Source organism: Episyrphus balteatus, chromosome 1 (assembly GCF_945859705.1).
Source record: "Episyrphus balteatus chromosome 1, idEpiBalt1.1, whole genome shotgun sequence".
Taxonomy (NCBI): Eukaryota; Metazoa; Arthropoda; class Insecta; order Diptera; family Syrphidae; genus Episyrphus; species Episyrphus balteatus.
In genome coordinates, this window is record NC_079134.1 from 128826141 (window position 1) to 128854117 (window position 27977).

Sequence of the window (27977 nt, forward strand, 5' to 3'; positions counted from 1 at the left end):
TGGGAAAACAAAAAGCTCCTATAAACGTGAATCATATATCAGCTCTTTCTCAAGTATAAAACTTTTACTCTCTTTCTCTTTTAAGTTAAATATAATAATTGTTCCTCCTACTCAGAAAATTATCCTGGCTAGGTATAAAAAGCATTTCTCAAAGTTAACTTGATAGACTCCGGATTCATCTTTCGTCCTGGAAGTAACTGTATCCTTTAAATAAAATGTTAAATAAGATATAAATTATTTTGAAAAGTTAATGGAAAAAAGGTGTTTTCTTGAATAGTGTATAAAAGTGAAATAATAAATATAAAACAATCCTAAAGTGGAAAACTGTGTTTGTTTTGGAAATTATTGTTTTTTCCAAGTGTTTTCTTGAAGGACCTTCTCATTTTTATGAATGAGTGATATGAACTTTTAGAACTTTTAATAGGAAACTTTTTTAGTGTTTTTTTCGGATTACAAATTAAACACTTTTAAAAATTAAAGGTATGATAATTTTATATTTAATTTTAATTAAAAAAATATTTTCAATCTTAAGTTTGCAAAATGAACTTTGAAAAAAAGAAGTGGAAGGTAAAGAAATTAAGAGCACCTTAATTATGATACAACATTTTTTCCATTTCAATTGGTATACCTACAAATATTGAAAAGTCCTTAATGTCCTTTTTTCTTAATATTGTATAAAAAGAACCTTTTTTTAATAATTCAGGTGTAGGTTAACCTGACTATGAACTTAAAAAAAAAAATTTTAAATATTCTCCATAATTTGTGTTATGAATGTTTTTGTTTTTTTTTTTATTCACAGTGGTGAAATGTGTTTACCTCTTTTATTTTTCCCATACAAAGTATATGTGAGTTTATTAAAATGACGACAGCAAAATACATAAATATATCTAAGTAATCCCAAATGAATTCAAGTGGAAATTATTGGATATGACATTTATGATGGCTAGAAGTAATTTCAGGAAAAATCATATATTCTACGTCATATCATAAAAAATACACAACAAAATGTGTGTAGGAAGGTGACTATATTATTTGGAACCTTTGTGGAAGTAGGAGGTATTTTTTGCAATAAAAAAAAAAAAAACGAAAACACCAAAATAAAAATCGATATTGGCAGACTTGTAATTTTAATTATTGCTGTTGTTGATAATAACAACATTATGTTAATAGCTTTTTGTTCGATATACAATATTATTCATTATAATTATTATAGAGTTATAATTCAGTTCTGAAAACTCTTAAAATTCATTGGTTTTGTTATTTACACTTGAAATGAAATTCAAAAAGGGATCTGCCGAGAATTCAAGTTGGATAAACATAATGTATGTTATTTAATATGCTTGACTAACTAAGTGGATATCGCAGCCTTTTGAGTTTTCAGTTCGCATAATTTTATTTCAAGTATTTTGTTTATTTATTTACATATATTTGTTTGAATGATCAAAGGAATGTTTGTTTTTATATCAATAACATATGAATTTGTTTTCCTATCGAATTATTTTTGGAGTTTTGTTTTTGACGTGATAAACGTCTTATAAATCGATGAACCATGGCAGCATCCACGAAAAAGTCAGGCTGTTGTTAGGCTAACAAAGGTATTGAAAAAATTCTAGAAAATTTAAAAACCAAGTTATAAGACTTAAACAATGTGGTAGACCTTTGACAAAGTTGTGATTTATAGGTATGGGAATTTTTTTTTGACAATTTTGAAAAATGTAATTCAAAAGATAATGAAAAAAAAATTAGGGTCTAATACGGATTTTTTGTAAGTCTCTGCATTTTGAAACATGAATTTTTGAAAAACATCCACTTTTTTAGGGGTATTTTTTTATTTTAAGAAATTTTTTGGAAACTTATATGGCATAGGTTATGGCCATGCGCATGCATGTGTAGAAAATTAATATTCTAAAATTATTTTTAACTGAATAACGGGAAAAAATTTTTTTTTGTCCCAAGTTTTTTTTTACCGTTTTTAACCGTTTTTTATTTTTATCTTTTTTTCAACAGATAAATAAATGAAATTTATACTTTAAAATTAGATATTAGGCGGGACTATATTTCTGTGCAAAATTTTAATGAATTTCGTATTTATAATTTTGAGATAACGGTAAAATAAAGTTCTATTTTTTAACACATTCTTTTTTTATAGTGGACATAAAAATTTGATTTAACTTTATTGAGCATGCTGATAATATTACCTTTCATGTAATATATCAAACATAACGGTACATTTACTACAAGCTACACAATGTTAAATCAAAAAACTTCGGAAATGCCTCAAAGCACCTGTGTTCCTGTGGAGATCTTTTGCCCATGACCAGCCAACAGTGTGGTTGGCTTTAAAAAATTCTAACTCTTTTTGTAGGCATTGTAGTAATATAATTGAAAAGTCATTGAAAAGGTGAAATAATAAGCTTTCAGATGATATAAAATTTATTATAGGTTTTAATATAAAAAATGGATTTAATGGTGTTAGAAGATAAAAAAGATAGATTTTTTGCTTTTTTTGATGAAAATTCATTGATTTCAATAAATTATTTTTATACGTTTTACGCATTGTAAAAATTTTAGTATAGCTTAATTTTTTTTTTAAAATATTAAACTTTGAAATGGTGTAATTTTTTTGTAAGCTTTTTATATACAAAAATTGATATATAGGTACCTACTGAGGAAAGAAAAAAAAAACATACTAGTGCTAGTAAAAGGTGCGTGTGCACTACACACTGAGCAATATAAAAATTTAACTAAACTAACTAACTAAACTAACTAAAATTTAAGTATATGAACACAGCTAATCTAAAGAGTTTATAAAACTATCTCGAGTGAATATTTAAGGTGAAAGAGTGTTTATTTTTGGGTAGTAAGGAAAATCCGCGATAAGTAATATGCAATCATTGATACAAATAGTACCTTTATGGTATAAACAATATTTAAAATTTTGTATTTGATATAAGAATTGAGAAAAATAAGTTTATACATTTTTTTTTTATTTGGTAAAGGTAGACAAAATGTGAAATCCAGGAATTATGTTACATTTGAGATTGGAAACAAGTATCTTAATCTATAAGAATATCATATGGTTGAAAGTACTTATGTTTTTTTTAACTTGAAAAAATTGATGGGTTACCCTATTGAAATTTGGCAGGGACATTAACATTACATTTGGTATACAAATAAAAAAAACTGATGGTTCATAATATTATAAATATTATTTTGGATGAAATGGTGTTTTTTTTTTTCTAAAAGGGTTCCAAAAATACAATGATTCGTGCAGGACGTCTAGGAACTATAGTATAAACAATAATTTCTATCCATTTTTGCGACTGAATAATCGCGCGACTAAAATCATGTGTGCGCCTAGCCTTAGACTAATCGTTTTGATTCGGCATCAAAAAATAATTCAAAAACATGTGCCAAAGATTTTATTCCGCAAACAGTTTTGTACACTTTTTGTTGAAATTGACCCCTTCCTCTCTCCCGAAAATAGACGCACTTACACACAAATTTTTTAAAACACGCTTTTGGTCCTTGATTCTTATTCCAAAAGCAATTTTTTTTTATTTCTTGGTTGCTTGTACCTACATTTTTGCTGTACTTATGTTGAATCCTGTACTTCATATGCATTTATGCTATGATTTTAAATCTCTCCAATCATTGAATAACAGCCTTACAACACTTATTTGATAATACATAAATGTATTCATTTAAATTCATTATTTTAATAACGTTTAAATTAACTTAAAGAGAGAAAAATCGTGATGTTTCCCACTTTTACGATTCCATTTCACAGAAAAAAAAATATTTATAATTTTAGAGTGAAAGTTAAAACGTTTTAATTGAGTCTAAACTATATTTATACAAACGAAAAAAATATCTTAAAAACCTTTTATGTGAGTCTTAAAAAGATAAGCAAAACTAAGCACTTACACAAACCCCTATTAAATACTCTTCATTTGAAACATTAAATGCCTCCCTTCTTAAGGTTCTTTCAGGTTTTAATGGTCTACTTAAATGTTTTTTTGATAAATAGAAAGCCCTCCTTGGAGAGTCTCAAAATTCTGCAATTGCTTTTTAACACATTTTTAATGCTTAATTTTGTAAGTGTAATTTGATAACATAAAATTGTGATTATTTATTTTGTGTGCAAAATGAAACAAAAAGTTTAATCGATTTTAAAGTTTTTGACGTTTAACTTGTTATCCATTGAGGGTAGTTTGATAATTTTGTGAAACTGTTTGCAAAAGTATTTACTTCCAATATTCTATTGTTTTACACCATCTTTAATGATTCTTTATAAACTTTGTTCAAAGCACTTCATTTAAAGTACCATGACAATTTTAATAAAAAAAATAAAAACTTCTCTGGTAAAATTACGTTTTTACTAATTTACCTTCCTTTGTGCAGTTTATTGAAGAATTTAATTAAAAAAGAAATATTTTCCCCTAGAAATTGAATTAAAATATTCATGAAAGAATTCCAAAGCTTGCTTTCATATCACAATTTAATATTCCACAATATGCCTTTAGAATTTCTTTTCCTATCAACTTGATGTTCTCTAATTGATTTTTCCTCCTCCAGCCTTAGAATTATACCATAGCTAACTGAATATATTTTGTTCCTTTAAAATGGTATCTCCGATTAAAATATTTCGTCCAAAAATTTTTTTTTTTGGTTTTGTAAAAAAAATTTAGTAGAAAGTTAAATTAAAATTTTTTTTATATAGACAATTTTGAGAGTATTTTAAATATCAATGAGCCATAAGAGGTGTTAAAAGGTTTTTGTGGAATTTTTCGTGTCAAATTGTGAGACATATGTATATTATTTATGCATGTTTGTATATATTTGCAGATTAGCTTGATTTTGTTCGCATTTGACAATTTTTTTGAAAACATAATAAAATAATCACAAAATGACATAAAGGAATGCAAGTATGCTATAATGATATGATATTTTTGGCACTAAACAACATTTTTCAAACCATTTAATTATAAGATTTAAGGAAAAAATAAACAATCAGCTTATTGAACTTGTAGATGATATAATTTATGTTATGTTTAATAATGTTGGAAATGTTCTTAGAACCTACAGAAAAAAAGGTCTTTCTGTTAATTAAGCGTATTACGGAAAATCATATCCCATAATCTTTAAGCTGATTAAATTTCTACTTTAAGTTAAATAAATAAAGGTCTGTTGTTAAATTTTTCAGGTTTGGAAAAAAGACAGCAGGGAAGGATGGTTAGAGGATTGATCCCCCTAGTAAATTTGGTTTTGAATAGTATTCCTACACCGAAAAAAAATTTGATAATAACAGCTATCAAATTAACGTTTTTGAGTGACAAAAGTCGTCCAACAATTAAAATATCAATTTTGATATGATTATCATATCATTTTGACATTTTTCATTTTTAGGTGGATAGTGAAAATTTCACTTTGACAGTTAAAATATCAAGGTTGACTAGATTTTACGTTTCAGTTTATTATAATGATATTTTCTTTCTTTTTCTTTTTTATTATTTTTATTATTTTAAGTATTTTCTTTCTTTTTTCCTTAAAATCAAACAAAATATTACTGAAAGTGAATATTCTTTATAAAATAGTGGTGATATTATATTTTCTATTATAGTTATAGGTGATATAATTGTTTTGGTTTTTTCTTCCAAACTATGTGAAGTAAAATCTTATTGCCGATCAAATTTTATCAGTACATCATACATTTTACTTCGAAAAACACAAAGCGCCTTTAAATTAGAACACATTAAGAGTTTTTTATTTAATATTTTTCAATAATTTGGAATGAGAAATTGAAATGAAAAATCGATAATAAAATATCAAAAAAAATTTCAAAAATGTGATATTTAATTATCACCCTTATAATAAAAAAAAATTGTTTTGTTATTTTAAGGGTTGGGGTCAAAATTCTTTTGTCAAAATTCTGAATTTAAAAAGAATTTTAAAAAGCAGAATTTTGAAAAGCAGAATAGAAAAAAAGCAGAATTTTGAAAAACAGAATTTTCACTGAAAAAGCAGAATTTTGAAGCCAGAATTTTGACCCGATCCCTTATTTGAATTACACTGGTCAACAAAATTTAGCTTTTTTTTGCCACAAGAACCAAAGTATACTTTTCTAAGATAAAGAGAAACTAAACTTAATCTAAAGTTTAAGTCACTCATCACAGAATTTTTGCCACAAGAGCCAAAATATACTTTTCGGAAGGTTTTTGGGTTGCTGAACTTGAATCCGCAGTCAGAAAAATTCTAATAGCCTCCGTTCTTGAAATATAAGCGTTTTAAAAAAAAAATTTTTTTTCATATTATAACGGTAATATTTCAAGAACGAAGGCAAATAGAATTTCTGACTGCGAATTCGAATTCAGCAACCAAAAAAACCTTCAGAAAAGTATATTTTGGTTCTTGTGACAAAAAAAGTTTAATTTGGTTGGCCAGTGCTGTTTCTGATTCAAAGACGGCAACTTAAATTTTAAATATCTCGGGCAGCAAAAGAGATATCGGAAAGATTTTAAACATTTTTTGAAAGAATAAGACCAGTTCTTATAGGCACAGTTACAAATTTATTCATAATGAATTAGGTACCACACATAAAAACATAACCTCGAAAACAGCCAAAATGACGTTTTTTGGCATTTTCTAACGGTAATATTTCAAAAACGGAGGCCAATAACATTTCGAACTTCAGATTCGAGTTCAGCACATCCAAAACTACTAGAAAAGTATATTTTGGTTCTTGTGGCAAAAACCTTGTTGACCAGTGTTATCATTAAACACATTTTATAGAGCATTTATTGCTGATGATATTTAAAAAATGTTAATTTGATATTTAAAAAATGTTAAATTGATATTGGTTTTTTTTTTTGGTGTATTTCTATAGTGCAAGAATTATAATATATGAACGAATGAACGTACATGTAGGTACCCATAATTGTGAGGTTTTATTTTTTTGACGTGACAACGTCTTATAAACCGATGAACCATGGCATTTTCTCCCGTTCCACCTGAAAAAATATTCTATAGCTTATTTGAAAAAAAAAAAAAAAAATAACCTAAAGGTGAATACTAATGAAGAATTTTGCAAAATTCAATCATTAAATAGGTTAATTAGGGGTAAAACTAAATTGCAAAAATGTCCCTATTTTCCAAACGTGACGTTGTAGAATGTTGAATTTTTGTTTAATCAATAGATAAGTTTATTGTTGGGCTAACAAAGGTATTGAAAAAATTCTAGGAAATTTCAAAACCAATAAATGATTTTTTAAAACACATGTGGTCGACCTTCGACAAAGTAGTGATTATAGGTAGGGGAAATTTTGTAGACAATTTAAAAATTATATTCAAAAGATGATGAAAAAAATTAGAGGTCTGATACTGATTATTTTTTTAATTCTCTCCTTTTAACTTATGAAGTTTTGAAAAGTTACTACTTTTTTATGGGTAATTTTGTGTGGTTTTTTATTTTTAGAAATTTCTTGGAGCTAAGTAAACAATCAAAATTTAATTGATACAACTTTAAAATTTGTGATTTCACTACTTTTTGCAAGGTATTGCTGTAAAATTTCAAGCTTTTGATGTTTCCTAAGTATTTTGAGGCAAATGTGTGATAAAGTACCAGTCTGATTAGAGAATGTCTACCTAATTTTTTTATTTTTTTTTTGCATAAGATTGTACCAAGCTTTATAAGATTCTATCAGAAGTTTTTTATAATGTTTGATGAAAATTCAGCAAAAATGGATGGTTACCACGCCCCCCTCACTTGAAAATCTCAAATTTTTCCATGATGCACCACAAGATCCATCGCTATGCCAAATAACAAGTTTCTACGATAATGGGAAGGTCTCCATAATTTTGATGATCTGTCAGTAGTCAGTCAGTCAGTTACGGTTTTTGCAATTTTTGAAGCTCTATATCTCAGAAACTACTCATTCTAAGTAGTTTTAGACTAGTTCAACAAATGGAGCGAATTTCTGGCATATTTGCTATAGAAGTTAGACGGGGTCGAAAATGGCTTTAGTTGTTTCCTGTAAATAAGGGTGTAGTGCCAAAGTTGCTTGGACAAAAGTGTAATCTTTTGAGTTTTGATAAATATCGGTTTTGAAATTGGAAAGTAAAATGGTTTTTGATTGTCACCGACCAGGTGAAAATCCTTCCCAATTAGCCATAACATTGAATTGCTTTTTGTCTCAAGAAGACGAATATATGAAGACTTTATGAAAAAGAATAATCAAACTTATTAAAATTTTTATTAATTTTTTTTTTAATTAAAAGAGAAATGATGTTTTCTATAAACCGTGATTTTCTCTAGCATTTAAACTAATTGCTTGTCCATTTAAGTTGCTTCGTCTTAAAAATAAATTCAAGTTTCTACTTTTTCCTTTATTATTTTAAAAAGCTAAAATATCATATTTGCTGACCTTTCATATTTATTAAAATACCATTTTATATGAAATGTATCTATGACATAGTTGTTGGGAGGCTCAGTTTTAAAGGTCGAAAATCAATTTTTTTTTATACATTCTTTTAAAGTAACTCAATTATTTATGTAATGTATTTTTAGAAAAAGAATACTTTTATCCAACAATAAAAAGAGGATATTTCTACAAAAATTATTTCGAATTACCAACGATTGATTCAAAAAAAAAGAAAAAGAATGGTGACTTCTAATTGCTCTTAACTTTTTAAAACTAACAAATCTATTTAAAGCAAACAGTCTAACAATCTATCTGACATTCAAACTCATGAGATAAAAACATACACGATATCCGATGTTTCTATTTTATCTACAAAACAAAAAAAAAAAACTCTTTTCATACGTGACATGAATACAATTTTCTTTTCTTTTTTTTTTCCACATCCAGGTTGGAATCTAGAAAAGTGACTCTTGACAGCTCCATATAAACACCCACACAACGCAGTAAAGAGATGGCGAGAAAATTGATTTTTCTCTTCCTCATCCATGTATGGCTGGAAGGTTCATTAGCACAGCATTCACCATTTTCTCTTCAAGCAGCCGTAGATGCACTTCATAGGCGAGAGGCACAATTGGCACTTAAGGACAATTATAATGTACCAATGCGTTATGGCATTCCCCCAGCGGCAGTCCAGGAGCAAGATTACTGGGATGATGGTGAGTTATAAGAACTTATATATATTTAAATATTGTTGCAGTTTTGTTCTTCTATATATTTGTCATTTACTGATAAACTTGAAACATTTGTACAGTCAGGAGAAATAAGTAAAAAGTTGTGACGTCAGAACAATTTGGATGCTGTATTAAAGAGAAAATAATTTACATTATAAATCACATTATAAATTTGCGTCCCATTTTGGCCTTATGGAGTTTCGGCCACTTTAAAAATGCTTACTAGTTACGAACGGAAACTTTTTATGCAAGTTACAAGAAAAGATTTTTTATTGTAAACTCTTATAGCTAGAAATGAAATTCACGGAGTATTAATAAATCTAAAAGCATTTTCAAAGTATAAGCTTGCCAGAAGAATTTTAAATGAACGTGACGGAAAAACAAGTCCACAGAAAACAAGATCAATCTAATAGTGACGATGACAATATCCCCTTGTGATTGCTTAACAGACTTTTATTTTTTCTTAGCAAATGCTAAAAATTAAAAAAATGTTTTACTTATTTTATTAAAGTAATATAGTGTTGATACATTCGTGGATAGTATTTTCGTATCATAGTGGAGTAACCAAAGCAAATTATTAGGGAACCCGGCCGAACAGCTATGATTTTGCTGATCTTTTTTTTCAAACGTCGGTAGTTAAAAATACTTTAAAGTCTATAGGGTAAAAATATCCGATGTTGCCGTATTGTTTTTTTTTAATTAAAGTTAAATTTTTTTTAACAAAACCATTGTTTTTGCTTAAATTTCATAAAATAAATGATAACAAAAGATTCTCTAGGTAGTTTAAGGACAAAATATATATGGAAGTAACAGACAATCTTCCATCGTTTAAACGATAAATGGCATTTTCTAACAAACTGACTTTAAACACAAAAAAAATATTTTGAACACAACTGCAAAACTTACAATATTAAAAAACAAATTTTAAAAAAGCCAGAAGCTCATTCCTATCTATATAATTTAAAACCACAAAATTTAATGAACAGATTTTGAAAAAATGGTCCTTAAACTCAGAATTTTGAAAAAAAAAATGTTATTAAAAAAATTTATATGACTTATTTCAAACTTTTTCGTAATAAAATATGAATTTATTTTTAAAAATACTTTGGCCATTGATATGATTAGTTAAATTCAGAAGAAGAAAGGGTAATATATATGATAGTTTTGAAAAAAAAAAAAATTAAATTAATCCAATTTCATTGGATTTTTCGCTAAAAACTGAATTTATGCATTGAAATAATTGATTTTCTCAAAGACTTTGGCAAATAAGAACTTTAAACTTTTGCTATTTAACTTTCGACAATAAGGGCTATTAATTTTATACTTAAATGTTGAACTAAAAAAAAAAAAATTTGTTAATTTTTTATTCAAAATTGACAAAAAAAAATGTATTTCTGAATTGGAAATTTTTCTGAATTTAACGTTAATCAACATGGAATTACCCATCTATTTTTTACTTGCGATATACATATGTAGGTACTATATAATAACGACTCGGGTCACACGTACTTGCTCTTATAGCAAAAGTAACTCTCTAATGTTAAAGCTCTTTACTGAAAAAAATTAGGGAAAATTAAAAATTTGATATTTTTAAGGAATTTCATAAATAGTGTAAAAAAATAAAACCTGTTTTTATAATTAATTAAACACCGTTTTAAATGATCTTTTTCACAAAACCAAGTATGCAATTTGATTTCATGTATAAAAAGGTATTTCTAGAAAAAAAAATTAAAATCGAGCAGTTTAAAAAAAAAATAATTGGAGAATACAAAAAATGGGTCCCGGAAGTCCGTCTGTCTGTCTGGTTATAGATGTTGATTAGTGATTTCTACAAAATGACATACCAATTTTATAAAAAAATAATTATTAAAAATTTATTAATTATACGAACAAATAAGTGGTTTAGCAATGGGTAACCCTCTTGCTGCTTTTGCTGCTAATTGTTTCATGGCTAATTTTGAAACAAATGTAAAAAAGAATTTTTCATACTTTCCAATATTATGGATAAGATATGTAGATGACACTTACATAATAATTCATAAAGACAAACTACACATATTTCTAAATTTCTTAAATAACGTAATGCCGCGGAATTATAAAATTTACATTTGAAAAAGAAATTGACTTTTGTTTACCATTTTTAGATATTATGGTACAAAGAATAGAAAATCATGTTGAATTCGATATTTATAGAAAATCTAGGTACAAGTACTGATACAAGTACATGAAATTCGTATCATCCTAAACAAACTAAATTTGCAGCTTTAAATTCATTTTGCTATCGTGCTATTCAAATTCCCCTAAGTGAACAAAATTATAAAAAAGAAGTTAAAAATATTTCTCGAATAGCTGAAGTTAATGGATACAGTAAAAACATAGTAAATTCTTTATTAAAAAAACATAAAGTTAAAAAAGATTTAAAAAATTGAACATCATTAATTCCATCTATCGATAACCAAATTTTTAGAACCACTTTCGAACAGAGAAATATTTGAGAAAAAATTCTAGATGCATTTAATCACTTTTACTTTATGATATTTTTAGTTTATTACTTTTTTAAATTATTTTAACGACAAAAAAAAATTATTTAAATAATTTTATAGATTTGCTAATAATCTGAAGATGAGAATTGTAATTATTATTATTATTAATAAATAATATTCTTGTATGAGTATAAGAAGTTTTTCTTTTAATTAATTTTAATCTTTTAACTAACTTTTAATTAATTTTAATTTTATAAAAAATTAGTTTAAAAAAAATGGCTCTAACGGTTTTGAATTTTTTTTTTTTCTAAAGCCTAGTACATACTTGGTGAAGCATGCCTTGAAGTGAATCCATACATTTTTTTTTTCGGCCACCCGTGAACGTTCCCGAGAACTTTCGTTATAAAAGAAAAAATTGGAGAGTTTTGCTTTGCGACGTGAAGTAGTTCACGCGCAAAATATACGGGAATCTCTTTCGCTCGTGAATCTACTCTCATTATATGTATATTTTTCGAAAAAAAATCAATTTGAAAATTGAAAAGAAATAAGACTTGTATGAATTCACTTCACGATTTGCTTCACAAGTATGTACTAAGCTTAAAAACGCATCTTAATATATCAAATAAAACTGCATACTTGTTTTGGATTTTAGATGTTGTTTTATTGCTTTCAAAAACGAATTTTATGTTTTTGTTTTTTATTTTTTGTGTTTTTATATATCTACATTTCCCAAATTTCTATATAAAAAGTCTTAAAAATTTAAGCAACTTGCATTTTATTTTGTTTGGCTTTTTCATAAGTTAGAGGTCTGGTGTGGAATTTTATCATTTTGTATAAAGTTTCAAATTTGTTAAAAAAAATTAAATTCGATTCTAAATTTCTGTTTAAATATATTTGATACACTTTTGCACAAATCCATTATTTATGGAAATTGGGGAGAGTACAGGGCGACAGTATCTACAGAAGCTTGTGTTGTTTTTTTTTTTTTTTTTCTTAACTTTGCTGACATCTAAAAACACTTTTTTCTACCTACGCTTCTGGCTATTTTCTCCCCCATTCAATTTATGTTTGTTTTCCTATCTTCTAAAAAAAGAACTGCCACTTTTTTTGTTTGTTTTTTTTTTTAGACTTAGGGAATCTATATCAAGAAATTCACTTCCTTGATTCTGCCACTAACTCAATCACAAACATTCCTATAAGTCACGTTCTGGTGCAAATTATTTCAATTGACTGTGTCTTCTTTTTAACTTTTATTCTCTATTTTTCTAATTTCTTCTATAGACACTGAAGCAGGACCCGCATCTTTTACACCAACACAACACAGTAACAATCGTCACAAATTAAATAGGATCCTTGCAAAATATCTGGCTAGAGAAGAAGAAAATGCTCGTAATGTTGGTGGCCTCGGTGGTGCAGGAGGAGGTGCTGGTGGATATGATTTTGACGATGACAACTATCTTCCGGATGAAAAGAAACGGTCATCATTCTTTAGAGAGCGAGACGGTAAGGATGGTAGGTTTTTTTCTGTTTTTTTGCTTTTAAAAGCTTCTTATCTCCATTATTTTTTTGTTTGTTTTATTTTTAAAAGGACGAACTCTTCAAGTTATGCGTAGATATGTCTATTATTGTGAGGTCATGTCATGTCAATTTTTTTTTTTGTTAGGCTTGAATAAGAAAAAGGGATTTATTTCTATTTCCTTTTTTTTTTTTGTCATCCTTTTGTTGGTTCAAAATAACATCACACTTTTTATGAACAATAACACACATGTGGGTCCTATTCATATTTTTCTTTTTTTATTTTATTGTTACTTAGGCTATATATACGCATCACTCATCTTATTTTATATCCTTTCAGGAATTTTAGTAAAGGTTTTCCTGTTTTAGTACTCGAAGTGATGATGATGTTTTTTTTACTTCGAAATCTTAAATTCATAGACGTTCCTTGGGATTGAGGGCAACATATAAATATATAGAAAACATGTAAAGAAGTATAGTCCTTAAAGTGTCCTGAAAGCATTGTCTTGTATCCAATATAATATAAAAATCTTGTTATGGTGTCTCTCCCGTAAATCTAATGGAATGGAATAAAATACTTGAACACAAAAAACATATTGATGTTTCATGGTGTATAGTTATCACCTTCCGGTTGACCATCATGTGGGTTAAGTGTATGCTGGTATATCGTGATTCTATATTGTTTTTTCGATTTGATGAGTTCGTGACCACAGGAATCTTATATTCGCTTGGAAAGTTTTTCTTCAAATACAAATACGTGTTGTCTTGATTTTCGATTGGACACTTAAGTTGATTGAAAATGAAATTTATTTGAAAAAGTTTAATAAGATAATAAATAAATTTAAGGATTTAAGGCAGGTTGAATTTTAATTTTTGATTAAACTTAAAGCAACATAGCAAGATCAAATGTGATGCACTTAAAGATTGCTCTGCAAAACACGTTTTTGCTAGAATGGGAAGTCCTAAAAAAAAAGGTTTGTGAAATCACCAGAAAAAGGTGCAAATTAACAATGGCCGCGTTTTATTAGTAACTCAGTACTTAGCTCAGTAAAATTTTACACGAGAAACAACAACAAAAGATTGTTAAGGATAAACAAAAGTTTTTTATTTGTTGGTTTATAGATACAAATTTTTTCTAAACTTATACATTTTTGATCCTTCAACAATAAGGATCATTAATAAATAAATCAAATTAATCAATTGTTGTTGTTTACAGCATAAAATGTTTACTCAGTAAAATACTGAGTACCAATAAAACACGGCTATGGTTTCAAGTTAATCTTGCTTAGGTTAAAGCACATATTGTCCGCGGCACAGTGGTACTTTTTGGCGTAATTTCTTGACGAAATATTATGATATAATGAAGCATATTAGTATGCAGAATGTAAAAAAGCTGCAAACTTTTTTTTTTAATTCAAAAAGGCGTCTCCAAAATGGCGGTCAGAATAAGCCTTTAAATAGAATGTTTTATTTCTCAAAATACATATATAAGCTGGAAATTTAGTTAAATTCATGCTAAGAGGTATTGGACCTTAGATTTGGGATTCATAGATTCATATTCCATAAAAAAAAATTTGAAAACAAATTTCAAAAAGCGCCAAATTAGTAATACACACTTGTAGACCTCGCTTTTTCATGGATTTTTTTTTTTAAATAATACAATTTTGACATCTTTTTTATTTATGTTTTATAAAAAATTTTATAATTTTTCAATGATTTCCAACTATGTTTTTAAGTGAAAATTAGAAAACATGATATAATGAAAAATTTCAATGTTCAATAAAAATGAGAATTTATTTTTTCGGTTAGCCAAAATATGCTTTTCATATTTTGATATTCTCAATTGAAATATGAAGTCGAAAAAAATCTATGACGTCACGTTTTTGAGATATAGGAAGTTCAAAATGATTTTTTATCTATACGAAATGTGACATCATAGATTTTTTTCGATTTCGGATTTGAATTAAGAATATTAAAATCGTTTCCTCAGCTATCTCAGATTCGGTCGTGTGAAATTGACCTAAATATTCTCTTGCCGAAATTATCTATCCTAATTTTGTTTGAAGGGTTTGTCACCATAAAATCTATCCGTAATCAAGTTAAGTCTAGATATCCTCTAATTTCGTTAGTGGTTGCTCTTTGATGAGTTAACAAAATGATTAAATAAAACATAGTTAGAAATTTTGTACAAGTATCATTTTAGCTACAATTTGCAAATTTATTATTGAAAGATTAAACAAAACTAATTCATTCAGAAGCTACTGCAATTCTATAAAGAAGAAAATCATTGGATTTTTTTAGGTAGAGTTAATATAAATACGAAAGTATATGTAAGTCTCCTTTAAATATTCAAAATTTAATGTTTTAATATTCATAAATCATTTTGTTGTAATAGCTGGTCTATTTGAATTCGAAAATTTTTTTTATCATTATTTACAATTTTGGCCTATTTATTAAATTTTACACTTATTTACTCAAAAACCATAAGATTTATCAATGTAACTTGAATTCTTTCTGTTTTTGAGAAATTAAAGTGTAAATTTTAATAAATAGGCCAAAATTGTAAATAATGATACAATTTTTTTTTTTTCAATTCAAGGTTTTTTTCATTGTTTGCATTTTCCGAGAACATTTACCTACTATAATATATACTAATGTAAATTTTACACCATCAGAAAGTAGAAATTTCAACGAACAAAATGCTTACCGACTTTTTGAAAAAAAAAAACTGATATTTTGACACGTGAATTTTCGATTGAAAATTAATGTTTTTTTTTTTATATTAACTCAAAATAAGGTGAAAAAATAATTTTTTTAAATCAAATAAATTACAGTGTATTTGAGATATAATAAGGTAAATTTCCACCAAAAAAACTTTTTTTTTAAAGAGATAAAAATAAAAAACAAAAAAACTCGATTATTTGAATTTTTTACATACATTTTGAGGTTATGTAAAAAAATTGTTAGTTGTAGATCTTTTTAGTACCTACAATTTTGTAATACAACTTTTTTCCATAAGACTTGTAGTTTTGCCGGAAATCAAGATATACCATGAAAAACTAAACCCACCCACTTCCCGAACTCGGCTCGACCGTAGTTTCTTTATTTTTCCTTTTATTTTTATCATATTCACCTCCTATTTTTTTTTTTTTTTTTTTTTTTCAAAAATTATCGACCATGGATGGGTCGACTATCATCTTCTTCTGAAGAATTGTTGTCAAAAAAATTAATAACAAACAGTCCTTGGTTAGCGCGAAGACTTTTGTTACATAAATCTGTAACGCATGGTATTTCCTTTCCTTTTTGTCTTGGTAATGCCCGTCCTGTTTATAAAAAAAGTATTGTGTTGAAATTTACTTATATTAAGATTTTTATGAATAATCGAATTAGGATGTAGATCAAAAATATAACGACTTAATTTCTTATCCGAAAAAAAACTTATGAAAATATGTTTTTTTTTTTTCAAAGGAGTGTAAATTTATTTATTAATAATTTTCAAAGAAAATGATATGATAGTTAACAGCACACCATGAATATAAATTAAAACAACTTACCTTTAGCAAAATTTTGAATAGTCAAACACAAAACTGCTATACTAATAAAAATTATATTTAAGAATTTCATTATTCAAGTTGGCTTTTCCAAAGTAATAAGATAACTAAATAAATTAGTTTTTTTTTTACTTATATAGCCGATTTCCAACATTTTCTTTAGTTATAATTATTTAGCAGCTGTGATCTTCAATGAGTTTAAACACAAATAAACACATTTATTTACAATAATTTTTTTTAGTATAGCTTATTTACACAAGTGCCAGGCTATTGTATGTAATCGAGTAAGACATCAGATAAAAAAATGCACTAGCTTTTCTTTAACTATTCAAATGTTTCACTTTATAAAAAAAAATCACGTATACGCCACAGTGACCACCTTCGATTATAACAATATGAATATAATATAACGTAACTTCTTTTTCGATTTTTAAGTTTCAGGTAGTGTGTGAAAGGGAATTCAATTAGCAGTATTTAGATGTTTCAAAAAACTATATGTACATGTAAGTAGGTACATAAAGAGTGTGTGGCACAGTAATTTTTATTTATTTTGTGGGAACTATAGTTTTGAGTTTTACGAATTGATTATATTAATACATATAATCAAATGTGTTCTCAGATTTGTGTTTAACAACGACTTTCAGTGAAAGTCGAACCGTTAAAAATTTTAAAACAAAATGGTGGACAAAATGTAAAATGCGTTACTACATTAATTTTTACTTGCTCTTGTCGAAAAAAAAATTTGAGGTTTTAATCAAAACCAACATTACGATGATGGAGAATTCCAAAAAAGTGGGTCTCGCAATTCCGTCCGTGCTTCTGTACGTCCATCTGTACACATTTCCACAGCCTAAACGGGTGGACGGATTTTCTTCAAATTTGGTACAGATGATTTTTATGGAATTCTGAAAGTTGCTTTTTTTATTTTTTTATATCTCGCTTAGAAAGTGAACCTCCCATACAAATTTTTCAATCCAAAACAAATTACTCGAAAACGGCTCTAACAATTTTGATTCAAATTTCCAGATGTAATATTCAAAGCAATTGGAATAAAACTGCATTTTTAGTTCATCTCAAAAAAGTAAAAAAAAAAAAAGTGTACCTCCCATACAAATTTTTCAAATTGTACCAAATAACTCGAAAACAGCTCTAACAATTTTGATTAAACTTTGCAGACGTAATATTTAAAGCAATTGCAAAAAATTTGCATTTTTATTTTTTTTTCCAAAAAAGTCAAATAAAAAAATATTTTTTTTTTTCATTTAACAAAATTTTGTCCTTAAATGTTGGCTCTTCCTCAACATCAACAAAATTTCTTAAAATGTATATAGAAGCAGCTCTTAAAATCTACAAGTAAACTAACATAAAAGTGTTTTAAACTGCAAGAGCAAGTACGTGAGACCCCAGTTGTGCATTTTATTTCTAAATATTGAACAATTTCAAAGTGAAAAAAAAAATGAAAAACAAAAATCTATTATGAACACGTAAGGAATAGTGATTTTTTTAAATTTCACAAGACTCGGGGTGAATAAGTCACCAAATTTTGATAGGCCATAAAATGGTCGTTGAGTTTTTTTTATTTTGGACCATTACTTTTATGATTTCCTGCTGAAAGTTAATAGAAAAAGTTAAAAAGAAAGAAGTTTCCAATGCAATAACTAAATAAAATAAAACTCTTGTTTAATTTTTAAGCATTCTCTTATTTCGCTTTGTACAAGTTTTTTTCTTTCATAAATTTCATTTGTAGGTATTTGCTTATCTTGGGTGTTCTTTTTCACCTAATAAGCTTCAATAAATTAGTTTGAAAGCAAACACAATTCATTTTTCATCAATTTCTTTAATGTTGGATGAAAACAGACACAATTTTCAGCTATAAAAAGTTACATGTTTTTTTTCTGTGTTCTGTTCAATAAGTTTGAACTGCAGCAAACTGAGACCTTAATCAATTTAAATTCCAAAATTTAACTTTTGAGTTCAGGTAAAAAAAAAACAAAAACAACTCAAATATCAATTATGATTTGTTTGCATTTAATTCATAAAAAGTTATACAATCTTGTGTAATAGAACATTCAAAATTGACAGTGTTGCTGTACTTTCTTTTAACCTTCTGGGGGACGACCATCTCCTTCATTATCAGTTTTTCCGTCAAAAAAGTTAATAATAAATAATCCTTTATCTGCATGCAGCCTTCTATTACATAAATCTGTAACGCATGGAATTTCTTGCGATTCTTTTGATGGTTTTATTCTTTCAAGACCTATTTAATAAAAAGTAAATGTAATTTATTAATTTTAGTTAAATAATTATTTTTATAATCGTGACTTTTTCTTAAATAATTTAAATCCTTAGTGGGGCTAAACTTAAACCCGGTTACTTTAAATTGATTGATGAGCTAAATCATATAATATTCGGTGTATGTACATTTTTTTTTTATTAATAAACATCTTTATGTTTTTGTACGAATTACTTCACAGTCACAAATCAAAGTATTTATATAATAATTATATATTTTCAACAACTCAGACAAGATTGGTTAAGTATAACTTACTTGCAGAATTATTCTGAATCACTAAAAGTAAAACTGTTAAAGTAATTAAAATACACTTGATGAATTTCATTGTTGAAGTTATCTTTTTCAAATGTTGAAACTAAATAATTTTCTTTTGTTGTTAGAACTTATATAGTTGATTTTTCATACAAAAAAAATATCAACATTTCCTTAAGTTATAATTCAGTAACAGCTGTGAGCTTCAATAAGCCTGAACACTAATAAACAAATACTTTTATTTACAGAACATTTTTTATATTCAAATACAGCTTATTACTATAAAAACAAATGCCATTACTTTTTGTTTGTTATCGCGTAAGATCTTACATAAGAAAATGCACTAGTTTTTCTTTAACTGAAAAAAAATGCGCATACGCCACAGTGACCTCCTTCCACTATTATTTTTACTTGCGATATAGGTACTATAGGACAAATTTAGGATTCGTAAAAAAAATCGAAGTCGAGATAACAATTTTACGTGACAATACGGTGATGGAGAATGCCAAAAAAGTGGGTCCGGCAATTCTGTCTGTCTGTCTGTGTGTCTGTCTCTATCTGGAGCTGCAGCCTAAATGAGTGTAGTAGTATTTCTCATAAGAGCCAACTTTTTAAGTAAAAAAAAATATTTTTTACCGTTATTAACGGTACCTGTCATAGAACGGTTTTTTTGATTTATGAATATCTCGTACAAGACTAACCCGCTTGCAACGAAAATTTTTATACAAGAGCGTTTAAGTAAAGGTAATATTAAAATTTAAGAAAATTTTCAAAAAACACTTTTAGATTTTTAAAAAATATTTCAAAATTTTATTTCGGAAAATTAATTTTTTGAAAACGTGTTGACGAAAAATTTTTAATTTCCGTTTTATGTGTAAATTAATTATTTCTTCAAAATGGCATACCTACCACCTTTCTTTTGAAAAATGTTAGAAATTTTTTATATATAAAAAATTATTTTTTTCAAAAACGGCTCCAACGATTTTCGAAATTTTTTTTTCTAAAATAACCTTTTAATACAAGAAATAATAAAATTATCTGTTTTTTTTTTTTAATTTCTTTATTTTTGCTAGACATTAATTTGAATTAAAGTGAATTAATTGAAAAATTCAACCATTTGATTTTGTGGAGGTGAATTTGATTTGCAAAAAGAGTGAATTTGGTTAAAAATTTTATTACTTTAATTTGGAAAACAGTATTTAGTTCTTCATTTCTTTAGTCTTCATTTCTTTAGTTATTAAATTTCATCTGAAATGGCTCAGGAATAGGTCTCAGTCTTGTATTTTCTAAATTCGTCTATTTTTCGTTATTTTGTTATGATTTTCGATAAACTTCAAATTAATATCGGTTCATCTTCCATATACTTATTTGTTTTTTTTTTTTTACTTTAAGATCCTTCAGCTGTTCTAATGCGTGAACCAAATAATCAACCCTACGATCACTCTGAACTAACCGATCAATTTCTGAAGGAAATCGAAGAAGCCCATGAACTTGACCGTGAAGAACGTTACAAAGAAGCCCTTCGTCGTATTTGGGAGAGATATCAGCAGCAGGAAAATGAACTCGAAGGCGATATATTTGAAGATCAAAAACGCATGACTCCACAACCAAACTACTACATTGGACCTCTTATGCAAAAGAAACGAACATACCCAGTTCTTCCATGGTTGCCAATGTCTCGTCGCAAACGTTTTCCAGTGGCCAAACGATCTCCAAAAATGCCTTTCGATGAATCATCCAAAATCAATGTAGAAAGAGTACCCGATGAGTTGCGTGAACTTTTTGGCAAACCAAATGAAGAAAAGAAGAAACGTTCAACCGATGGTCAGTCAACGGATGCAACTACAGAGAAAAAGAATGAAACCAGCACTCATGCAACTGTCGAACCACAAACTGAACATCCACCTCATGGAGGACATCACCACAAAGAGCACAAACATCGCAAACGAAGCGATCATGTCCATGATAGTCAAGAAGAGGACGAAGAAGACTCTGAAGAACATGAACCAGAACATGAAGAACACGAAGAGCACGAGGAGGAAGATGAAGAAGAGCACGATGACTTTGAGGATGAAGATGAAGCTCAGAAGAAAAAGCGAGAAGTTGGCGGCAAACGTATGCAAAAACGATCAAACTTGGAAGTGGTAAAAGAGGATCAAATTTTGCCAGGAGATTTGTCTAACTTTCGGGGAAAGAAATCTATTCAGTGGTCAAAGTACTTTGGTATTGATCGGAGGAAAAAATCTGGATACGATAAGTAAGATTCATATGGTTGTATTTTAAAGATATTTGTTTAAATTTTGGTATTTTTTTTTTTTCAGTGGAGATTCTAAGAAACCAGAATCAATAGATGATGATGAAACCAATGAAGACAAACGAAGGAAGAAGAATATCGATCCTGAAAGACTGAACAATATGGGCAAAAAGTTGCAATCAATCGAAGATCTTATTATCGATGAAACAGTGAAATACACAGGTGCTCATGAAGGTACAACTTCGAAATTATTTTGACTTTTTTCAAAAGTATTTAAAAAAATGCGGTCGCTTATATTTTTTGTAGGAATTGCGGATCCAGAAGAAATAGCTCGTTTAAAGGATCATGTTGTTTCACGACTTGCTACAGCTTATAGCTTAGAGAAAATGAGACGAGCTCTGGAAAAACTGCGTCAATCTGTGGATAATGAAAATCATTTGTTGAGAAATGTTGTTGAAAGTGAGCCAAAATCATCAGATGACGATATTGATATTGAAAACCAAAAACGATTATCTGTTAAGAAGGAGAAAGTCGAGTTTCAAGGATTGCAGTAAGTTTTTAAAATGCATGATAAGCAATCATTATGTTAACTTAACAGAAATCTTCCTTTAAATGGCGTGCAAGATCATTTTGGAACGCTCTAAGTTCAATCAGGAATCATATAGAACCGGTTTTTATGAAATTGCCCATTTTTCAGTGTTCAGTGTTATTAGTATAGGTGAATAAAGACTTTAGAGACGTCTTTTTTGGGTGCCCTTCTAGAAGAAGGCAGAGCGGGAAATAATAGATAAATTTAAAAAAAAAATGGTTTCCCTCATGAAACTTTGCAAAAAGTTTTCTTTTGGAATAAGAATGAAAATTTGGATGGATGGGTGTTTTTTTCGCGGAAGATGGTGAACAAAATTTTTGGGGAATATACGTACATACATAATTAATATGAATGACAAATGTTTTAAAGTAGTTTTTTATGCTGGTTCTAATGGCATCAAAATCAAATCATGACGATCACTCTAAAAAAAAAGGTTTTTTTCTTAACCCATGGGAAAAACTTGATACACTGAAGAAATTAGGGTTGAAGACTTTATAGATTAAGCATGGAATATGAATCCATAAAGTTCTTAAAAATATTCTTGGCGGAAGGGAGTTATGTGAAGGAAAGGTTTCATAACAACTGTCATACATTATAATTTTTGAGCTTGGTAAAAAGTTTCGTTTGTTATACGAAGAATCTTAAGAGTTGAGTGAAAGTGTGACAAAAATGTTAACCCAATGAAAATTGGTAAAAATGTTCTATTTACCACAGGAACCAACAACCTAAGCAAATATTTTGGGTAAATGGTTTTTTTTTCAGAAAAAAAAAAAAAAACATTCGTCAAAGTCCCAAAAATAAATTCCTCCCGAAAAAAACATAAAATAGATTTTATCTTCTATGAAAACGTTTGAAAAAAAGAAATTATAATTAATTCCTCTTACTTGAATTTCCCTCTAACACGAACCAATTTTTCGTGTCCCAAGAAAATTAGACTTAGAGGGAGCCCACTATAATTTTATGAAGTTTCTAAATTCTTGATTCTTATCTCAAATTAGTTATTATCAAATGTCATTCATTAGTTTACCCTTATTAATTTTGTTTCGAACCAAAAAAAAAAACACCCTTTCATCCATAATATTCTTATAGACATTTTATAGCCTGTTTTCACTATGGCAAAAATGAGATCTTTTCGCAAATTATCTTATTTTAAATGTCAAATCGTATAGGAAATTTTTAAATTTAAATTTTCTTTAAAAAAATTAAATAACTTAAAATTAATGTGAAAAATGTCTTAGTTGAAGTCTATAGAGTTTGTAAATTCAAGAATTTTAAAAATACTGAGGTCTTATCACAGCACACAATTACGATCATACGTGAACGTTTTGACTATTGCTGTCTCTATTTATACAGTTTTGTATTTGATTTTTGGTTTTGATATTGAATAATCTAGCACGAACACATTTTGGTTTTGCCATTGAATTAGGGCTGTAAAAGTAACGACAAAATGAGTACCCGCATGTATACGTTACTTTTGGTGCTAGTACCCGCATCAACGATATCGTTACTCGTTACTTTCGTTACTTTAGGTATATTTCGTATGTTTCGCATGTTTCGCATGTTTTGTATGTTTCGTATGTTTCGTATGCTTCGTATGTTTCGTATATTTCGTATATTTCGTATGTTTCGTATATTTCCTACATTTGGTATTTTTGTTATTTCTCACGATTTACGTTAAGAACTTTTTATTTTGGTTGTTTTGGTTAGTTTTCCCTGGAATTGGAATGAGAACGGAAACAGAAAAGGCATTCCGATTTTTTAAATATAGGTATATTAAAAGTAAAAACGACATACAAATGCAAGATTTTTAATGACAAGATATCGTTTTCAAAATGGTATACAAATATTCTCTAGCTCAAGTAGCTTGGCAAAGAGTTAAGTTTTCAAGAATCTGATTTCAATATCAGATTTTCGATGTATATACAAGTTTTTTTTTTTTAAGATATGAATGTGCCGATGCTGAATATAGTTTTTACCAGAAATAGTTAAATAGAATCATAACTGACATAATTGAGAAACCAAACAATTCAAGATTCAAATAAGAATACAGGAAGATAATTCTGTGAAATTAAAAATGGCGATCGTAAATAAAAATAAAAAGTCCAAATTGAAACACAAAAAATCGAAGTAATTTTTCTCTTCTTCTCTAGTTTTACATACATATGTACATTAGGGCGTTCGTTATTTAGGTTTTTTTCGAGAATCAAGTTCCTAAGTGGAAAAACTGTTTCTAAATACAAAAAAAAAAGACCCATAAATTTTTTCAGATTTTTATTTTGACACTAGATGGCGCCCCAAGAGGGTTAAAGTTTTTTAACATTTGAAATAGGTATGGTATAGGTATTTTTTTAGATATAGACTTAATTCAAAATTTTTTGATGAGGTCCTACGTTAAACAACGTTTTCAAAAAGGTATAGATCATTTTTTTAGGATCAGGGGTTTAGTCAGGGCATGCATGGCTTTGTTGGATTTTATTTTATTTTTCATGCTACTCATATGCTTGTTTTCGTAAAATATGCTTGGTTTTATAAATCCAAATGCATGCCCTGACTAAACCCCTGGTCCTAGAAAAATGATCTATACCTTTTTGAAAACGTTGTTTAACGTAGACAAGGACCTCATCAAAAATTTTGATTAAAGTCTATATCTAAAAAAATACCTATACCATACCTATTTCAAATGTTAAAAAACTTTAACCCTCTTGGGGCGCCATCTAGTGTCAAAATAAAAATCTGAAAAAATTTATGGGTCGTTTTTTTTTGTATTTAGAAACAGTTTTTCCACTTAGGAACTTGATCTAAAAATAACGAACGCCCTAATGTACATATGTATATAGATAGGTAAATACAAAAATATTTCTTAATTTATGTCCATTGTTCAACGATTAAACACACGCTTTCACATATCTCACCCCACACACACACGCCCATAAAAACCGGTACGAAAGAGAAAAAAACAGAATAGGTAATTATTTACCCCTTTTCATATACATTCACAAAAACAGAGCAAAAATGAAACTATTAAGATATACATACATTTCTTTGAGCAAATGTCGTTGAATAATACCTACATTACTGATGAAGTGATGATACCGACATCGAACCGATACGAGATGCGATAGATGCTGTTCAATTCAGAATGTTCTGCCGGGGGTAACCACAAACGACTACGTAAAAAGCGTACTCAGTTTTAGGGAAAATTGCGGAACGCAAATTATCCCTATTCGCGAACACGCCCATGTTTCGTTTCCTCCCGGTCCAAACTTAAAAATGGTCATTGCAGCCAACCTAAAATAAAAAACCATTCAATCATTTCATTCAGTCACATTCATTCCATATTCTCATTCAAAGTTGTCACTCATGTCAGACACCACCGCACCACACACAAGCATGAAAGTAGTACCTACCTGAAATCAAAAGAAAAACAAAAAAAAACAAAAACTTAAAACTACGAATAAAACCAAAATTGTAATTACTTTTTTGAATCATATAAAGAATAAAATAAATTAAACAAATCAAACAAAAGAAAAGAAAAATTCTTTTTATTAATTACAAAAAGAAAAAAGGAGAAAACAGAATACAAGTACGGCTACGCCCCAACAGAGGCAGTGTACCATTTTGTTTTTGTTTCGCATTTCGTATATCCAAATTGGTATTGGAATTGGAATGTAGTTACTAGTACGTTTAGTATTTTTCTTATGTTTCGCATGTTTCGCATGTTTCGTATGTTTCGTTACTTGTTCCGTACCAGTAACGAAACATACGAGTAACGATACTAATTGGACAGTAACGTTTCGTTACTCGTTACTGAAGTGAATACCCGCATTTAAGTAACGAACACATTTTGGTTTTGCCATTGAATAATTAAGCTCAGACATTTTTTTTTACATTTCTGCTATTTGATTTCAATAATGAATATACAAGGATGGCCGAGTAGATAGTCCACCACGACTGCCACCAAGTATGTATGAAGTTCTTTTAAAATTATTATTAACCCTTAACTATAGTGGTGAAAATGTGTGGTGTTTTGAAATGATAAAATAAAATACAAAATTGAATTTTTTTATAAATTTTGTTTTTAAGCATCAAAAGATAACAATTTAAAAAAAAATAAAAAAATAAAAAAAAAAAAGAGAAAATTCATTTTCAACGGTTTTTATTAACTTTTTAAAAGTTGATGTGGGTCCCCTGGACCCACCACTATAGTTAAGGGTTAAGAGAAATACTAAAAATTAATGGAATGTTGTTAATAATTTCAGATTAAAAGATAAAATTCATGATTTAATATCAAATCAAAATCAATTAAAAAAGAAATTTCGTTTTTGTTTTTGTAGTGTTTTTTTTTTAATTTCGATAAGACATGTATTAAAGAGCTATACAAGATCTTCCGAAGCTATCTGTCAAATCTCAAAGCTTCGGTAAAACTTCGTTTAAGTTTTGTATAGACCTTCTAAGTACATTCTTAAAAAGGGTGAAACTTGTGTAAAGTTCTCCTTTTCCAATGCCCAACAACCTTACTAAAGTTAAAAAGAAGCTGAAATGTAGCTTCTGTAAAACCTTAACCAAAGCTGAAATGTTAGTTGTCCCCTGTTTTTTTCCTAAATATGTTCCACTTCGATATCGAAGCTTTTTCATATGCTTTTTATTGTTAATTTGTATGTTCTAACCATAAATTTCCAAATTCAAAACGTTACTTTTGATTAAAAAACGGTTTAGAACTGAGAAAAACATATAAACAATTTCATAATAAAAACTTTTGCATGAAATGATACTCGTTAGCTGTATTTTTTTGTATTTGCGAGATGAAGATGACGTCACAGCAGAAACTTACAAAATCATAATGAGCATACCTTGTTTTCTGTTTATCATGTCCAGCTTAATTTATCCAATTTTGGGACTTCAAGTCGTTAGCGATCACCTTCAACCTGGTCGCTCCATCTGAGATTAGATCTACCTTTACTTTTTTGTAAATTCTGAAGTTATGGTCTTGATGGACACTCACACTCACTCTTGTGTGTTTCACCAATTTGTACAGCTTTTCCGGTAGCTAGACGTTCCAGGAATGAATGAATAAAATAGATATTATTAAATCTTTATTTCTGTTGATAAATTCCTTGAACCTTAAAGTTTTGAATCTAAAATGAAACTCCTTTTGTTTATTTCCAGCCACTCAATAAATACACCAAACAACGAAAAATCAAAGGACTTACATGGCAACTCTATGACAGCCGATATCGATGAAGATGACGAAGATAAGAAAAAGAAAAAACAAAAGAAACGCAATGGATTTCAACGTTATCCAGAACTTCCCAACGAAGTCAGTGAATTCGAAGAAGAATTGGGTGCTGGTCACTACGAACCCCTTAATGATGCTTATTTAGGCAATAAGAACTATGTCCCCGGATCATCTAACCAGTGTCCTCTTATCGATTCTATGGCTCAACGATGCCGAGGTGTTGATCTTTTAAGTGGTGACATTAACCAAGAACTACTACCCATTTGTGGAGTTCATCAAATATGTTATTTATGTGTAAGTAACCTATTTTCAAAATGTCCCAAAATAAAGAATTAATGCTTATTTTAATTTCCAGGGAACATCCCAAGTGGCATGTGACTTCCAATACCTAGCCGAAGCGGACTCAATCTGCGGTCATAACAACGAGTGCCAGTCTGCTGCACGATCAGTTCTTATGATACTACGTGGTTCTCCTGGACCACAGCTTGGTCCAAAAGAATGCATCAAAAATCCATGTCTAAATCGTGCAATGAGAGAAATTGGACTCTAAACTGTGAGTTCATCAGCAGAAAAGCTTAAAAAATTTGGAAGTGCATACATATAAATACACAAGTCTACAAAAAATTACACAAAATAATATGTATATGTATCTA

At 28.3% G+C, this 27977-nt stretch overlaps 1 protein-coding gene across 2 annotated transcripts; it reads left to right on the forward strand.

The window, feature by feature from the left end:
• The first annotated feature begins 169 nt into the window (after positions 1 to 169).
• LOC129907247 (sarcoplasmic reticulum histidine-rich calcium-binding protein) lies at positions 170 to 27944 on the forward strand. Of its 2 annotated transcripts, none has more exons than XM_055983361.1 (8): positions 170 to 480; positions 8868 to 9136; positions 12916 to 13137; positions 20638 to 21502; positions 21567 to 21733; positions 21806 to 22049; positions 27255 to 27618; positions 27680 to 27944. In XM_055983361.1, the coding sequence occupies exons 2-8, from the start codon at positions 8932 to 8934 to the stop codon at positions 27872 to 27874; spliced, it is 2262 nt and encodes a 753-aa protein (XP_055839336.1). In that variant the 5' UTR covers positions 170 to 480; positions 8868 to 8931; the 3' UTR covers positions 27875 to 27944. The 2 variants fall into 2 exon arrangements, with proteins under 2 accessions (XP_055839336.1, XP_055839335.1); XM_055983360.1 differs by having other exon boundaries at positions 171 to 480; positions 12916 to 13146.
• Positions 27945 to 27977: the final 33 nt, after the last annotated feature.